We start from the raw sequence: 17,937 nt of genomic DNA on the forward strand, positions 1-17,937 counted from the left end.
TCCCTCCTGGGGGAACCGTGAGCTGGCTTGGCTGTAGCTGCCTGCGAGGAGCGGGATGGGGGAAGGCAGGAGAACACGTGGAATTCTCACCATGCAGAAATGATGCATTCAGCTGAAGTGTTGTTAAAACTAAAACTCAGGTACCCTTCCATGAATGCAGCAGGGTTTGCTAAGGGACCAAGTGCCGAAAAAGTTGGGAAGGATCTTTATTTTGATGGACTGACCTGCTTTTTGTCCTCTGCACTTGGAGCAGAAGATTTCAGGTCTGGGAAGGACTTGCTCCCTCTTTTTGTGGGTTTAGGTGGTGCCTGATATTGCTGTAACCAGTCTTAGTGCCAAGTGCTGCTCTCCCCACGGAAATAACCTAGGCTGGTTGCAAAAAATTGGCTATTCTGCTGTGTGTTTATGTTAATTATTATGATAATGGAAGAGTATGTTCCATTATCAAACAAAAAAACTGGTTCTGAAATAAAAGCAGCCATTGTGGAAATTGTAGAGTTCAGAATTGTCTCTGTGTGAGATGTGCAAAACCCTCATCAGTCAAGTGGGTAAAAATTAATCCAAGTCACTTTTCTTGGGTGAGGGCTGTGACCTCAGTTCTGGCACTGGAGCAGTTGCCGTTGTCTGAACCATGGGCTCCCTCCCAGTTCTGTGTGAAGGGGTCCAACAGGAGTTCCTGTAACCACCAACAATGTGCCATTGTCTTGGGTAAAGGGAAAAGTTGCATCAAGTTCTGCTAATGACACATGAATGGTCCATGTTCCCCTGCCTGTGTTCTGGAGAGGACGTGGCTCCATCAGAGGCAGCACCAGGTGACACTCGGGAGTCTGGAAGCCACAGGAACATCCCCTGCATGGGGTGCATTGGCACAGGCAGAGCTGCCTGGGGGTTTGCAGCTCCTCGAGGACAGCACGGCTTGGGAGGGATCCCAGCAGTGTGCACAGCTGTGATGGGCCCGCTGTGCTGCAGTCACACAGGGAACCGGATACCTCCTGTCGTGCCATCCCAGGAATCTGCGTGGCCATGCACAGAAAACCCTTCTCCTGAGTGCAGGAGACAACTGTTTGGCAAACAACAGCAGCCTGGGCTCCAGGGAGGACGTTGTTTCCAGTAGCAAAAGGCACAGGGAATGACTTGGGACGAAGGTCTAAGCGGCACCATCTGCTTCAGAAGGGCATAGTTCCTAATTCGGCAGCAGAGGAGGCTCCTGGAGTTAAGTAATTGGGAATAGCAGGCTCCTGGCTGGAAAGTGTGCCAACCCTCCTGGCAAAAAGCTGTTAAATCGCTGTTGCTGGCCTGTGAAAGCGGTTCTGTGTAACAGGGCTCCGAAGGCTGTTTTTAACCCTTGGTGTACGTAAAAAAACCACCATAAGGCACTTTTGATCTCGGAATGGCATGTGGCCAGGTGTCAGGAATAAAGGGGGAAGGTGGGTCCTCATCGAGGTATGTGAGCAGCTCCAGGTCTGATCCTCCAGTGCTTCCAACAGCCAGATGTGGGCTGCCAAAAATGCACACAAAATGGTGCCTGTTTTAACAGCTTTAGCAGGAAAATACAGGGTGTGATGAATGATTCATGAGGATCAGTAGAACCAAGGTATTTACTGCCCCTTAAAACCAGGGCCTGCCTGCCAGGGGCTGCATTTGCAAGGTGAGTGATCACAAAATCCTCTGCTGAGCTTTTGGGACACCCAGTCCCACACTTGGCTCTGCTCTTGCTCCAGCCCTTATCCCACAGTCTGCAAACACGTCCAGCTCAGCAGCCAGGACGAGGAGCCTTTCATTCTCCAGATGAAAGCACGAGCTGTTGGGCATCTCCCAGCGAGCACAGATACAAACAAGTCCACATTTCACACTCCCCCCTCCTGGGGTGGCTTCCTTGGGAGCTTTGGCCTTCATCCTGTTTGTCTGATTCGCGATCAAAAGAGCGTTGCTGCCTACGTGTGTCTCGAAGCAGTTTCTCCCATCATGTCTCACATAAACGTCCAATTTCTTCATTAAAATAAAATGAAGGCGATGCAATCGAGTGAGATCTGTCTCTGCAGTCGTCATCTTTTGCTGATAGTGGAGACCAGGGCTGGGCAAAGCTCTTTTAGGCCCTTCTTTGGTGTGCAGGGGAAGTGGATGCTGCGCAGCCGTGTGGGTTTTCCTGCCAGGGGGAAAGTTGGATCAGAGAGCCTGAGCCCCAGCCATGCCGGAGATGAAACAGTTGGACTGTGAAACATGGGGGTTTTTTCAAGTTTGATCTGGATGTTTTTTAATCCTGCTCAAATTAAAGGAAAAGGCTCTTGTTTGGCCCAAAACAAAATTATGTTTTCTTTGGCTAGCCAGCCAGAAAATCAGCTCTGTCCCCAGTGTTGGTCCAAGCTCCCTTGCCAGTGGTGCCTCCACAGAGATCCTGCTCCATGCAGCTTTACCAGTCCTGGATTAGAGCCTTGTTGCTAAAGAGTTTGCAAGAACAAGAGAGCTCAGTCACTTGCTCTTAAGTTTAGTTCAGCTATTCTGGTTAAATTCGTAAATATTTGTTCATGTTTCACTGCTGTTTTATGGATGTTTTTCCGTATTCTGCCTTTTTAAGCTGTTTAATCATGTAAACTGCCTTTATTTTGTGAGGTTTTGCAAAATATTTTATATATATATTTACTTTTATGCCTGGTGAAGCACAGTTTTTGATGCAGCTGCAAGGTTTCCACCACCTAGGGAACTAAAAGCCCCTTACATGAAGGAGGCTTTTGGTCAGGAAACAGATGAACTTGATGTACTTTAAGCACCACATTTTCACCTCTGCAGTCTCCTGTGGGATATAACCAGTGAACCTGGTAGCTGTCACATGAGTTCTGGGTGAACTAGGATTTATGGATTCATTTTGTATCCCTTTTCTTGTGCCTTGTCCCTTGGCTCCAATTATTTGTGGACTTACTCTGGTCTTCAGCAGAGGACAGACCTGCAGACCTCTGTACCATTCTGCCAGCCCCATCCTCAGCTGAGAACCTTCAGCTTGGTGGGGGAAGAGATGGGAATTTTTCCAGTTCCTGATGCTGTTAGTGGTGTGCTGGGTCTTTTCCTCCTTTAATGTTTGTTACCCTCCTCAGGAAACGTGTCGGAAGTGCCAGGGGCTGTGGAAGGAGCACATGAACCTCACCTGTGAGCAGCTGGCTGAGAAGGATGACATCAAATACAGGACATCCATGTAAGTGAACTCCACAACCAGGGAAAAACAGGGGTGTGGGTGAACTGGTAATCAGAGTACGCTGGGCAATGGTGTGGAGGAGGTGAGACCCCCCCAGTGCCCCTGTGACCCTCAATTTCTGCTGGCTGGCACTGCCTTCCACCAGAGGGGTGCTGGGGATGTCAGAGCTGAGGGGTCAGACGGCTCCCAGGATGGGATTTCTGTCTATGGAAGATACTTGGCAGCGGATCCAGCTGGTAATTTGAGAATGTGGGAAAGTTGTCACCAGCCCAGCCTGCTCCTCTGGCTGCCCCGGTGTCTCCAGGCTGGCACCTGGTCCTGCTCGGAGGTGAGAAACCCCCATTAGCATTGCTGGGGGAGAAGGGAGGTGCTGCATCGAGGCAAAGAAGTGGATTGAGTCACAGTAAGCCCTTATTACCCTTTTGAAAGTCTGGAGTGGAGACCTGCACTGTTTGCTCAGCTGCTGCTCTGTGGGAGAGGATGTGTTTTCTTACAGAAGCTCGTCCCTGTTTCGAACCAGTTTGTAGGAACTGTTACAGAAGGGAGTCACATTTTGAAACGGGCAGGTGTAAATCCCGAGTGTTTCCCTGAAATCTTTCGCAGTTTAATTTCTCTTGTTGCTACAGTAAATGACAAAATCCTCTGCCTTTAGGAAATAAGGGAAGGTTCATCCATGGAGTTACACGTCTGGTGCAGCCAAGTGGGACTTGCCCACATTGCCTAATCCTTTCCTCTGATTTAGTGTGTCTGGCCTGAGTTGAGGTTTTGAATGGGATTTGAATGACTGTTGCTTGCTCATCCCTCAGTCCCTAATTCAGAACAAAATCTTTACAGATTTGATAGCACTTCTTTTCTCTGCCACTCCTTTCCCTGCAAGAAAGAAGGGTGAGAGGGAGGAGGAATGAGTTGACATGTCCCTAATAAGGAGAAAAAAAACAGTTTCAAAACCTTTAGCAGAATGTTGCTGTGCATAGATGAGTCTGCTGTCTGATACAATAAAAACTTCCTTTTGAAACCCTGCATAAGGAAAGGGAAGCACAGCTGGAGTTCAGGCCAAACTTCCTGCCTTGCTCAAAGTCTCCAAAAAAAAAAATCTGCATCGACAGCATCCTGTTGAGTAGAGGAGGGAAGAGCAGCTGCAGCTCAGAGGAAAGTCCATCTCAAGTTGGGTTTTTTGTCTCTATTCTTAGCACATCTCCAAATGCCCGGGTGCAGGTCATGCTGGGTGTAACTGCCTGGGAGCTTTGAGTGGCTGCAAGGCAGGGAATTTCCCACCTCCCCACCCCCTGCTCCTCTGGTGGTACTGCTGGAGCAGTTTGTGAGGCTGTGATCCTCAAAAAATACCCCCGTGCAGTCTCCCAAATGTGTGTTGACTTTGCAGGTCTGCTGAAGTAGCTGGGTGGAGATGCCTGGCTGAGGATGATCCTTCCCCACTGCCAGGCCAGCACAGAACTGTGCTTCCCTCCATGAAAACACGCTGCCTTTGCTCTTCTGTCATCAAATTTCACTTCTAGGTTGTGAATTAAAGTGTAACGTGATCTCCAGCGGTTAGGAAATTGGCCCTTCGGATGATAATTTATATTCTTAAGTCTTTTAATTAAGTGACCGAGGCTTTCTTCCATTTCTGTGCCAAAATAGTACTGCTGTGAGCTGAGCCTGTGCTGGAGCGCCTGTCGCTGCCAGAGTGTCCCTCGGGAACACGGGCTGGGCTTTGTCCTGGATTCCCACTTGTGCTCTGTTTAGAGTAAACCCATCTCTTAAACCTAAAAACAGCAATTTTCCAATTTTCTGGAAAGTCTTAGGAGAATTTAAGGAGAAGACGGAAAGCCGAGACTCTGTGGGGAAAGATGTGACTATTTCTCATTTCCCGATTTAAATTTAACAAAAAACCAAATAAATCTGGAGCGTAGCAGCCAGGCTTGGAAAAGAACGTATGGTCGTGGCAACTTGTAGCCAGAGCAACATAAAACTAGCTAGAGGTGACAGCCAAGGGTTTGCTTTTCCTGAACTTTTATCTCCCTGGCTGTGTTTCTCTGCAGCCAAGTCAAGCATCCACGTGCCCTTTGGCCCTTGAACTTGCCGCTCAAATTCCTCCCAAGCCAGAGCCTGGTGCTTTGGGTCTCATGGAAACCAGGGTCAAGCTTGCAGCATGCAGCCAGGGATTGACTTTTTTTTGCACTTATTTTGTTCTTGAGTTGTCGTGGGCTGGCTCCAAGTGGAGCTGAGCCCGGACCTCTTTGGAACAGCGGTGGGGATGGTGGAGGGGGAAAGAGGAGGGGGTTAAAGCATCCACTGGCACAGTATAACAGTAGTTTTACCACAGGCTGGCGAGTCAAACACCCCTTTGGTAACTCTTCTCCCTCCTCCTCCTCCTCGTGCAGAGAAGAGAAGATGACAGCTGCCCGGATTAGGAAGTGCCACAAGTGCGGGACCGGCCTGATCAAGTCCGAGGGCTGCAACCGCATGTCGTGCCGCTGCGGCGCCCAGATGTGCTACCTCTGCCGGGCTGCCATCAACGGCTACGACCACTTCTGCCAGCACCCCCGCTCCCCCGGGGCGCCCTGCCAGGACTGTGCCAAGTGCTCTCTCTGGACAGATCCCACAGTGAGTAACAAAGGGGTTTTGTGAATGATTCTCACCCCGGTTTCAATCGCCTCTCCGCACCGGCAGGTTGAAGTACGCGCCTTCCACCAGAGGAGAACGGTTGGTTTTGGCCAGCACAGCTTTTTTTTTTTCCCTTCCCAAGGGCAGTTGAAAACCACACTGGGATCCTGCATCAGCACAGGGTCACATCTGACCACAGCTTGGAAGGAGCTTGTGTCACTTTAGGGAGGGAAAACAGCTCTTGTGAGGCAAGGGCTTTGGCTGGAAGTGCTCTGAGCACTGTTTGGGGAAAGAGCTGATGGGGAGCTGCTGGCTCCAGGCACGCTGGCTGGCGTTGGGATTATTAGGATTCATTCCTAGTTTTGCAGCTGAGATGGTGTTGGCATGGTGTGGCGTCTGGAGGGAAAGGGAATTGTGTTTTTGGTGCCCAGATCATCTGACTGCTGGTTCTGAGTCCCATCACGGAGATGGACTCATTGGAAAGCTGTCTGGGAGCCAGGAGTTGTAGCTGGGTCCGTTCTCAGGGCTGTTGTCAACAGCTGCAAAGAGAGAGCTGAAGCATGGAGAGAGCTGTGAGGGAAGCTGTAGTAACTTAATACAGCTCATAGCTGTGACAGGCATGGGAAAACTTGCTGCAGCATCTCTGTAAACAGAGGTCTTCAGTACCAGAAATCTAGAAGGAATGTTGGTAGGAGCAGGAGTTAAATTTCCTCATTTCAGCAGAGCTGTAGAGCAACAATGTGGATCTGCCTTCCCAGGGCTTGTCTGAGCTTCCTTTTTCCCAATGTTTCTTTGTCTCGGGCCTCTGTAGCTTTCCAGGCTGCTCCCAGCCCCCCTCTCTGGAGGGGATGTGCACAGTCCTGTGCCTGCAGGGAGCCAAGGAAAAGCCATTTTAAATCCCTCCCTTCTACCTGCAGGCTCCTGGCGATCTCCCAGCATGTCTCAACCAGCGTAAACTTCCTAGTCCTCTGCTTGCCTGCTTTTATTCCCTGCATTATCCTGTCAATGTGAGCTGTTAAACCAACACAGACACCTCCTTCCAGGCACCCCAGTAGCGTTTCCAACACCTGGGTACGTGCTTCTGGGATTCCTGTCCCGCTGCTCCCCGTTTCCCAGCAGGATGCGAGTCCAGGGTTCGGCAGCGCTGTCATCCGTTGTTCCCGTCAGGCTGGGGATTGTGCTGGGTGATGGCGTTTGTTCAGAGCCAGGGAAAACATGAGGCCCCTCAAAAAGCTCGTACTGTACTTTCAAATAAATAAATAAATAAGCAGCACAAAGAGGCCACTGTCACCAGGCCCTTTCCAGCTCTCTAATTAACCGATGTTGTGGCAAAGAAAAATTTCCCGCTGTCAGCACAGAGCTGGCACTGCCTGCCCTTGTATTTTTTTTTTTATTATTATTTTTTGGATGACAGAGTGCTGGTGGGCTGGGGAGGTGAAGTTGGGTGACTGTCCTTGCTGCAGTGCAAAACTCAGCTGTTGGCTTGAAGCTGAAACGATGGTGGGTACCTGTGTGCATTTTCCTCCTTCATAAGGGGCTTAGTGACACCATCCCAGCCCCTCCTGGGTGATCTGTGCTCTCCTATGGGACATGAAAACAAGAGTTATCCTGGTAGGTGTGAAGAGGGGAAAGGAATTTGGGGATTTGAAAGAGCAAAGGACCGTTGCATCAGCAGTGTCCTGTTTGTCATGAGGGACAATGTCCACCCAAGCATCCACTTTTGAAGGATCTGGTTTGGGTCTCACCCCCTATTATTTACAGCAAAATTCAGGTTTCTTTAAAATAGGGAACCTTTGTTCTTTTCCAAATGTTTAATGTTTTCCGAGCCTGAAATGATTCTTGTGAAAGTATAAGTAAAACCTATTCATTAGCTTGGGTTAAAAACAAATTAAAGACAGTCCTCCAGGAACGGCAGCATCTGGTAGTCTTTTGTCTCAAGTGATCTTGAGAGAGTAAAGCAGAGGCTTCAACATTTCCCATAATTAAAGGTTAGTTAAAATCTTGTCCCCACGCTGTAATCAGGCTGGAGTCTGATTGAAGAGTATCGGTGCAATATTTGCTGGCTCTGGGACAAGCTGCAGTCGGGCCGTGGGCAGCAGGAATTGTTTAATCCCTGCATTTCTTCTGGAGCTGATTGGTGCCCCGTGCCCCTGTAGGAGGTGAACATGTTCCAGGAGCTCTTCCTGGGAAGCTGCTTGGCCAAAACTCCTCGTGTGCCTCTCCTGCAGCCCACATGGGCTCTGGGTCAGCTCGCTGGGAGCTGCAGGAGGGGCTGATGCAATATTGCCAGAGACACAGCTGGGGAAGGAGCAGTGGGAATAAAGCAATTAGAAAGCATCCAGAGGAGAGCTGTGAAGATGGGGAAAGGTCTAGAGGGGTCATACAAGGAGCAGGTGAGGTCACAGGGTCTGTTCAGCTGGAGAAGAGGAGGCTGAGGTTAGAGCTCATCAGGGTCTGCAGCTTCTTCATGAGGGGCAGCAGAGGGGCAGCTCCAACCTCTGCTCTCTGGTGACCCAAGGGAACAGCATGAAGCTGTGTCAGGGAGGGTTAGGTTGGATATTAGGGAAAGGTTCTTCCCCAGAGAGTGCTGGGGCACTGGAACAGGCTCCCCAGGGCAGTGGTCACAGCCCTGGGGCTGCCAGAGCTCAAGGAGTGTTTGGACAACGCTCTGAGGGACAGGGTGGGATTGTTGGGGTGTGCTGGGGCAGGGCCAGGAGTTGGACTGGATGATCCTTGTGGGTTCCTTCCAGCTCAGGATATTCTGTGGTTCTGTAAATTCTCTGGGACACGGGGCTGTGTTTGCCCTGATTTCTGAATATCTGTAGCAAACCTGAGGTTTCTGTGTGCGTTTTATCCAGCTTTCACAAATCCCGTGATGCAGTTTGATTAGTGCATTCTGGCTGGTTTTGGTAAACCAGGTTCTGCTCTCGAATGGATCATCTTGAATTTAATGCTCATCTCTGGGCTATCAGTAACGTTGCACAGCGGCTTTTTTTTTCGGCTTCAAAGTTGAAGATGTTTTCAGTAAACTCTTAAAACCCTCCCATTGCTGAAGTTCAAAGCAGGAGACTAATCATCATGAAGTGTTGGCAATTATCCCTCCTTCTAGTGTTATAAGAAGATGATGTTGAGCGAAGACTGTGTAAAACTTCAAATGCATCACGGAAATGCGTGAAGTGTGCGGCGCTGCCTTCGGGATTCGGAAGTGGGGGGGAAGCTCCCCTGAATTTAGGATGTGGGGTTTGTGGTGTGGTGTGTTTTGTGTTGTTTTTTTTTTTTTTTAACTGCTCTAAAATGCCTCAATCGTAAGCACATGGTTAGTCCAGGGAATTCACAGAAAGCCATGGGCGTGGAATGCCTGTTGCTAAAATAACTCTGCGTTTCTTAAACACCGGCGTGTGCTCCGTCCCCGTCCCGGCCCCCCTTTTCCTGCAGCGCTGCGGATGCCCCGTTCCAGTTACAGCACAGCCTGCTTTTATCCCTGCTTCCTGCTGCATGGAGGAACACGCTGGAGACAGCCCCGTGCCTGTTCTTGCTCAGGCTCTCCGCAGCTGATCTGGGAATGATTTGGAACAAAACCCCTCAGTCCTTTGGAAGCCTCTGTCGCGAAAAATCATTTCGAGTTTATTGGTAACGGCTGCGGCCGCACGGACGGGGAAAAAGAAAGCAGCAGAGGGGGCAGAAAGGGGGAGGCAGCGGTGGTGGAGCACTTTCTAAAGTAGGGGAGGGGTTGCACAGCCCAGAAATAGTCACCAGGTCTCTTGTTTTCCCTCCTTTCAGGAGGTGGCAGCCGCTTTCCTGTGACACTTAATAATTAAAGATAACGAGAAGCACAGGAGATAAAAGCTCAGCAAGTCACACAGAGACAACCTCCCCCCAAATAAAACCTCCTCTGCCCAGAACAAAAGTGCCAGCCAGGGAGCTTTTGAAAGCTCTGTTTTTATCTCCTTTGCTGCTGCATTTTCTCATTCCCAAGGGCAGCTTGTTTCTCCCTGGGCTCTTTCTGCATGTGGCAGGACCCTGTGTGGACGCTGGATGAGGCTCCCCTGCACCAGCATTGTTGTAACAGGCCTCCCTGCCATGAAAAGGTGTCTCTCTTAGCAACCCAGCCCGGCTGCTCAGCTAATCCATCCCCAGACCCAGCCATCCGTTCTGCTGTGATTGGCTCCGTGCTCCCGCATTCCCTGCATTCAATGGGAGAGGGCTGAAAGGAGAAGCCTCCTTCCTCCACACCAAGATCCTTTCCCAGGTGGGGGATCCGAGGGCAGGCTCCCACACTGACCAGGGATGAGTGTTTATTTTGCTTGGCTCCGGGACTGGAGGTGGCTCCTGCACAGAACATCCTGCCGGTGGGTCCGGGGCAAAGCTCGCTCCTGTTTTGCCACTTGCAAACGCAGCTGCTGTTAAATAAGCACGTTTGTTTTCTGCAGTGTTTGCAGATAAAAAGGCTGAATGCATCTCAGAGACCCTTTGCATTTTCCTCTTGGCCACCTCCCTTCTCCCGTGATGCACTGGAGCGTGGGGAAGGGCTGTGCTGAGCACTGCCTGCATTTCTGCCCTCACAGAAGAGCCAAGTTACGTCCTTGTTCCAAAAACACAAGGGCTGGCCTGTGCTGAGACCCCCTCAGGCTTTGGGGGTTTGCTTTTTTCTTTCTCTTCTTTCTTTCTTTTTTTTTTTTTCCTTGCTGTAGGCAGAGCAGCTGACAGGAAGATGACTGGTAACTTGACAAGATAAATCCCCTCAGTCCACACAGCCTGTGAACAGGCTATTAAAATTATAATCTAATCCTTTATTAAGGGGCATGAACCCGCTCAGGAGAAGGGACACAAGGAGCCTTTGAAATCATTCTGCAGCCTCCCCACCATGTGATGTTAAATGGCTTCTCACCACAAAACCAGCCTTAAGTGTGCTAATGAAATCTTAATTTTTGGTGTGGGATCTGTCGTCTCTCTCTAATTACTGTAGAAGCAGAAAACAACCTTTGCTTCCAAAGAATTAGAGGTGTTTTGCAAAATTCACTAAAATAGCACTGGGACTTGTTTTTTTGAATTCCAACCTGCACAGCATGTATTAGGCAGAACTTGTGGCATCAGCTTTCTTTCAGGAACACCCTAAAATTATCTTGCTGTTTACATATCATCAATTCTTTTGTTCCATCTGGGATGTGGATCTTTGCTAAATACTGCAGTTATTGAACTGTGCTGGGTATTCATCACTTGCCAAATTTAATGTCAGCCTCTTAAGTGGGAAGGTGCATCTTGTGCAGTGTATTTTTGTTATTCTGATATTAATGGATACCAGTTTTTCAGAAATACTGATGCAAAAAGAATAAAAAAAAAATTCCAGGCCAAGGCCTGCTATGTGGGATGAAAGCATAAGCACTTCTTAACCTTCCAATGGGAAAACACACTTTTATCAGCAGAGAAGCAACAGAACTGATAAGTTCTGTTCTTGGGCACGTGGTTTGTTGTGCCTCTGCTGCAATTTGCAGAATTAAGTCAGGAACTCCTCATCCTGACCCGGGTCTGTTCCTGGCAGGTTTTTTTGCACCCGGGGCGTGCTGTGAGCTGAAACCCAAGAGGGGTTGAGTGGGGACCTCTGGCTGCTGCTTTTGGGGGATGTGTTTTGAGTGGTCCTTGGGAGTTAGGAGTCCTTTTGGAGACCTGGCAGATGGGGTTTGCTGGTCCGTGTTTCCCGCAGCGCTCTGGGAGCCGCGGTAATTGAAGCAGCGTCACCCTGGTGAGGGTGCAGGTGGCTCCTGGCCCTGGGGCAGATGGATGTGTCCCAGCCCCATTAGGAAGGAGGTCAGCTGCAGTTTAGACTGGGAGGGTCGAGCAGCCTTTGCTGCAGGAGGATCTTGCAGAGTTGTGCTGTTGGTGTGTCCGATCCTCCAGGTCTGTGCAGGGCTGACTGGAACGGCAGCACCGCGGGCGTGGTGTCCCTGGAAAGCACCATTCCAGAGGGTTAATTGTAGATTTTTGTTGGGAGGAACCTTAAAGATCATCTCCAACCCCCTGCCATGGGCAGGGACACCTTCCACTAACCCAGGTTGCTCCAAGCCCCGTCCAACCTGGCCTTGGACACTTGCAGGGATGGGGCAGCCACAGCTTCTCTGGGAAACCTGTGCCAGGGCCTGCCCACTCTCATGAGGAAGAATTTCTTCCATAATCACAGACTTATACTAAAGAAAACACTTTTTATTTTTAAATTGAAGGATAATTCTGCTCGTTTTTAGGCTTTAAGGTGAGGTTTGTACCTTTGTGTGAGGAAAGGAGATAGGGTGATCTTGCTCAGCTGAGCTTAAAATATGTTTTCTGTCTTAAAACTAAAAAAAAACAAACCACCTTTAAGTACATCTTTTCCAGTAAGTAGCAATAAAATGTGAGTGGTGGTTATCTCCATTTTCAACAGCATTGCAAAAAGATAGTCTGAGAATAATTAAAAAAAAATGAAGTTTTGAAGCTTTGGGGCCACACTTTGAGAGCACTGCTGGGGCAGCGAAGGAGCGGGGGATGTTTGGTTGCCTGTGGAACATGCCCAGGTGGTTTTCCAACCAGGGAACATCACAATCTGATACTTGGGGAGTAGTTAGACATTCCCTATAGGCTCAGAAGGGCCATTCCTCAGCAGTTTTTATGGAGATAGATAGCTGTAATTAACAGTCCATGGAAGCAGCCTGCTTGGAAAAGAAAAAGGCATGCCCTGGAAAGTCTTAATTTTAACCATTGACTCACAGGATAATAAAAGGGAGGGAAGTATTGAGTCTTTTGCTTTCTGCACATTAAGATAACTGCAGTCTCCCAGGGAAACCTTATCTGGTGGTGGAGGAGGGGATTTTTCCCCAAGCTTCCCAGGCATTGCTGCTGGACATGTGCAGGACTGTGAGATGGGAACTGGGAAGCTTAAAATAATATCAGCGTAGCTGCACACATGAAGCATATTTTTGAATTTAGTTCCAGAGCACTCTTCAAAATACAGGATATTTTCCGTGTTAAGAGCGTTCAGGAAGAAATTTATGTGTTTTGGTAGTAGTGGAATTAGGATGAATCAAACAAAGCAGAGTCTTGTGCCTGGTGGGGTACTTGGGGCCCGGGGCTTCCCTCCTGCTCCCCTTGCAGGAGAGCTGCTGGAGCAAACCAAACCCTCCTCTGGGTGCAGAGTGCCTGGTGTTGTGTGTCATCCAACAGCTCCTGTTCTCGGCCTCCCTTCCCTAATAACAACACCAAGGGTCCAAACCCCCTCCAGGAGGTTTGGCTGCTCTCTCTGCAAGCGCCAGGTAGGGTTTCACCCTGAGGGACGCGAAGCAGCAGCACTTCAGCCCTGCAGGGACCGGCAGGACCTCGCTGCCATCGCTGCACGTGTGGCAGGGCCTGGCACTGGGGGGCAGTTCTGGGGGCTCTGTGACCCTGGGAGCTGTTTCTCCTGCGGTGCAGGAACTCACCCGAGGCCTCACCGCGCCGTTTGATCTCAACCACGCTCCTTTTGCCTTGAGAGAACAGAGGCTGATGAGAGGCAGAAGGACAATTTCAGTTTCTGGCTTGTCCTTGTGTTCTCAGCAGCAGCTCTGAATATTCTTGCTATAACCTCCAGACAGACATTAAAGAAACATATTGCGATTTATGCCCTTCTCAGAGTTACAGATAAGATCTAAATGGCACCGTTTAGCTACTAGAGGCAGGATTTAAGTTGTGTTAATTCCAGCTGTTGGGCCAAAAACTCTACAAGTGCTAGTATAATGTAAATATTTAATAGACTATTGCCATTTACAAGATTAACAGCTCTTCAGAGGGGCGGAACTGGGTTGCAGTTCTCTGGTTTCCATCAAGTCAATGAATTTTAGTGCTGATCTCCCAGGAAAGCTGATCCAAGCCTCTTGGTCGTACTCCACAGAGTGCAGGTTATTTGTGCTGCAGTTCCCCCATCACAGCCTTGCTTTTGGCTAGACCTGGGCCAGCCCCAAACAAGAGCAATTCAGCTGAATTCACCCCTTTCTGTTTTCCCTGTGCTGAAAAGAAAAACAGCACTGAGAGGACAGAAGGGTGCTGCAGCAGGAATTGCCCCACTGACTTTGGGTGTTCCTCTGGTTTCCAGGAAGACGACGAGAAGATAATCCAGGAGATTCAGAAGGAGGCTGAAGAGGAGCAAAGGAAGAAGAATGGAGGTAAGTCCCAGTCTGTAGCTGTGCTTTGGGATCAGACTGAGGATAATGGGACAGCAATAGGGTTCCCAGCTGCTGACAAGTCTCTGTACCTTCACTGGCTTCTGTTCCTCCCAGGATCCCATCAGGCTTTGAAGTGCTGTTCCCTGCAGAATTTTGCTGGGACTGTGGGCAGGCACGAGGCTTGTGTCCAGCTGTCATGTGGCACCAGGTGTCATGGGTGCACAGACCTGTCCCCTCTGCACTTGGCAAAGTGGCTGCAGGGCAGCAAAGCCCCTGTGCTGTGTCAGGGGACACAGGGGCTGCCCCACGTCCCGGGAGAAGGGGATGTTCCCCTTTTGGGGTGGCCCTGATAAAGGAGCCAGCCTGGAAAGCTCTTGCAGTGCTCTGTGGCACCTGGGGCAAGGGAAGGGTAAGCAGGGATGCTGTGGGGAGCAGCAGGCTCTGGAATGTGTTGGGGGTGGAAGAGGCTGATGGCAAACGTCAGTCCGTGGAGCCTGGGGAGTTTGCCCTGTGGGGTGACTGGTCCTTTGCTCTCCTCCCTCTGCAGAGAACAGCTTCAAGCGGATCGGCCCTCCCGTGGAAAAGCCCGTGGAGAAGATCCAGAGGATTGAAGTCATCCCTAGACCTGTTCCTCAGAACTTCCATCAGCCCCGGATGCCCCCGTACCCCTTCGTGCACCCGCCCTTCCCGCTCCCTCCCGTCCGGCCCCTGTACAACAACATCCCCCTCAACATCGGCCCCATCCCCGCTCCCTACGTGCCCCCCCTGCCCAACATGAGGGTGAACTTTGACTTTCCCCAGATCAACGTGCAGCTGGAGCCCAACTTGCCTATGCACTTTGGCCCTCAGCCCCGGCACCGGTTCTGAGTGGGGAGAGTCACTGCAGGGCAAATCCACCCCGTCACGCCACCCTCTCCCTGCTCCAGCCCCTCTGGGTTTAACCAGCAGCCAGGGCACTCAGTGTCCCTGCACTGCACCTTCTCCTGGGCCTCTCCAAACCTTTGCAATCCAACATTTCAACCTGTGCTGCAACAGGGCTTGGTGCTGCATTCCCGAGGGGTGGAATTCCACCCTGTGTGGGGCATCCAGATGTTTTGTTTTGACAAAGCCTGTTCGGGCAGCTGGTGGGAGGGAAGGTGAGACTTTGTGGGGCACAGGGATACAGCCCTTCCTTGGGGACTTCCCAGAAATCCCACCTTCCTGCTGGCCAGAGCAGCTGCTGCACAGTCATGTGAGCCTTGGGAGAAGGGTGGAGAGAATTGGCATCTGAGTAAGACTTCCAGGAACAAGGAGGTGGCTGCCCCAGCCTTCTGCCTGCAGAGAGGCACAGGGTTGGGGTTCCCATGTTCTCCAGAATCCCTGCACCCTGCTGGAACCTCCCAGCAGAAATAAACCGTTCAAAACCAAGTCAATCTTGCATTTTTAGCATTCCTCACTCTGCAAGTGGAGTGAGGGGCTGCAGGAGCCATCCCATTGCTGAGATCTCAGTGGGAAGCCCAGAGCCATGTTCTGTTTGGGAGGTGTTAGCAAGTGGCAGGTTTGGGCACCCAAATCCTTGGCTGGACTGAACTTTCCCCTTTGAAGGGCTCAGCCTTTTGCCCCAGAGGTGGGTGCTTCCAAAATGTTGCCTTTGCTTTGCTGTTCTCCTCTGGCATCCCAAACCTCCTCCAGCTTCTGGCTGCAGTGCTCAGGCAGCTGCTGGAACCACCTGGAGCTGAAGCTGTGCCCTTTATTACAAAAACTGCCTGGGAAACACCTGGATAGATGTGTAGGCAGTGCTCTGTGCTGCAGCAGGAAAATTGGGAATGACTCCCTGGCTGTGCATGCAGACAGGGGTGGGCTGGGAGCCTGAACCCCCACAACCCAACAGGCAACTGTAGCCTCGTGCTGCAGGAAGCTGGCTGCTTCCATGGCACTAAATGCCTTCTGAAAATGTGTGTGTCAGCTTAATTGGCTTTGGAAAAAGCGTGTTAAAAGTTAAACCTGAATATTGCTGGGCTTAGGAAGTGAGGGAAAAGCAAAACTTCCTCGTGAGAAGCGGGGCGTGCACTGCTGGGCTGTGGGGGGAAGGTGGCACAAAGCCTTTTCCCCACAGCCCTTGGCTGTGCTGTCTGGTACAGGCCCCTTCTAGAGAAGAAAATGGTTGGAGGGGAAAAAACCCCTCTTTCCGGGCTGCTTTGAGCAGCCCAGTTGTGCTGTTGTTCTCCAGATGGTTTGTTCTGGGCTTCATCCTGTTCTGTCCTGCTGGGAACTCTCTGGGTGCATTTCTCCTCCTGTTTTTTTCCTCCCCTGTATTTGAGCATCCAGGTGTTTTTGTGGGTTTAATTGGGGTTTTTTTCAGGTAAAATTCCCTGTCTCCACCTCACAGCTCCTGCCAACCCCCCACGTGCCGCTCTCCCCACCCCTGGCACCCCTCGGGCGTGCAGGGAGCGCAGGGTGTTGGTGGGACGCTCCTGGACAGGAGCCTGGGGCAGCATCTGGGGACTTTTGTCCCCAGGAATGTCTCCCAGAGAGGACTTCCATGCCTTTTGGAGCTCAGACAGCAATTTTTCCCCCATTGCCTGTGGGTCAAACCCACCCTGTGGCTGCTCCGCTCGGCTCATCCATGCCGTGGTCTCTCTGGCATTAATAACCAACTGCTACTCCCTTGCTGCTGGAGTTTTTCTTTTTTAAATTAATTTATGTCTGGGGGCTGCAGGAGCTTTGTCACTTGCTGCTGGGCTGGGTTTTAGCCAGGTTTAGATGCTGCCTGGCACCAAGTGATTGCTGTGGCAGCCAGGAGCAGGGTGTCCTGCTGGATTTGGGGAGGGAGGGATGTGTCACAGCAACAGCAGGGGTGAGAAAACAGAGACAGGTCAGAAGAAGCAGGGGGGGCTTCCCTTCTTGAAAGGCAGTTTGTTTTTTTTTTTAATAGCTGAGATTCTTTGGGCTCAAGGGCTGGTTGGGGTGAGCCCTCCAGGCTCCCTGAGGTGTTGGCCCTTCCCCAGAGGGTTGGGAAGGGAGGCAGCAGCTGGGGCACTGCTGAAACAGTGGCTCAAATTGTGAAGGAAATAAGATGGTGATCCAGCAGAAAATGGTGGTCCAGTCCCACTTTTTAGTCTGAGAGTGTGTGGAGAACTGAGCCTTGGCAGAGGGAAGTGCGGATGATGGAGTGAGGAGGGATGGAGAAGCGTCAGGCAGAGGTTGGTGACTGATCCATCAGGGTCCCTCCTGCCCTGGTTATGGCCCCAGAGGAGCCTGGAGGATGCAGGGGAAGTGATTCCCATGTCCCATGGCAAAACCAAGAGCTTATTTGGGTCCAGGAGAAGATAAATCGGTGCCTGGTCTGTGATGTGCAGGTTCACCGTGCCCAGCTCTGGGCTCCCAGCACTGCTCCTCTCCCCAAGGAAACACCCCTGGCACCAAAAAATTTGCAGCCAAAGCTCATGGCTGCTCCTCCCCTCTAACCTGTTTGTGGCTTCTGAATCTCTGTTGATTTATTTAATAAAAAGAAAGGAAGAAAAAAACCCAAAACTCAGTGCACAATCACCAGAAGCAGCTGTGGCCTCATCTCTAACTCCTCCATCCCCTTTTTTCCTCCTGCCCCACAGTCCTTGGAACCACTTGTTTAAAGGTTTTAAAGGTCAAAAGGCATCAGGGAGGTTGCTGTGCCCAGGCTGATCCCATAACAGGTACTTCTTATGGCTAATTGCAGTGTCCCATTTACTTGCCTTAAAGGTGGAGAGAGAAACTTAGTATTTGCACTTAGCAAAATGTTGTATTAAAAGAAAAAAAACCTGTAAAGATGTGCATGTTCTGCAACTTTGTATAACAATAGCTGAAAATAAATAGGTGGTTTATTTAAAAAAAAAAAAAAAAAAAGGAAAAAAAACCCCAAAAATATTTTTCTTTACATTCTGGTAGTTAAACAGTTCTAATATTCTGTGTGTAAAAAGTTCCTGTATTATATTGTAATTTGAATTTTTGTAAATAAATTTGTGCACT

General features: G+C 50.3%; 1 protein-coding gene across 2 annotated transcripts in view; it reads left to right on the plus strand.

Moving 5' to 3' along the window:
• Positions 1 to 17,912, plus strand: part of RNF216 (ring finger protein 216) — a 77,317-nt gene extending 59,405 nt beyond the window's left edge. For both annotated transcript variants that reach the window (XM_050317545.1, XM_050317546.1), the window contains exons 14-17: positions 3,090 to 3,187; positions 5,569 to 5,791; positions 13,884 to 13,953; positions 14,501 to 17,912. In XM_050317545.1, the coding sequence (XP_050173502.1) occupies positions 3,090 to 3,187; positions 5,569 to 5,791; positions 13,884 to 13,953; positions 14,501 to 14,820 (711 nt within the window). In that variant the 3' untranslated portion in view covers positions 14,821 to 17,912. The remainder of the gene's footprint in view (positions 1 to 3,089; positions 3,188 to 5,568; positions 5,792 to 13,883; positions 13,954 to 14,500) is intronic.
• Positions 17,913 to 17,937: the final 25 nt, after the last annotated feature.

The sequence above is a fragment of the Myiozetetes cayanensis genome, unplaced genomic scaffold (genome assembly GCF_022539395.1).
Source record: "Myiozetetes cayanensis isolate MyiCay16 unplaced genomic scaffold, myiCay2020 scf20-37, whole genome shotgun sequence".
Classification (NCBI taxonomy): Eukaryota; Metazoa; Chordata; class Aves; order Passeriformes; family Tyrannidae; genus Myiozetetes; species Myiozetetes cayanensis.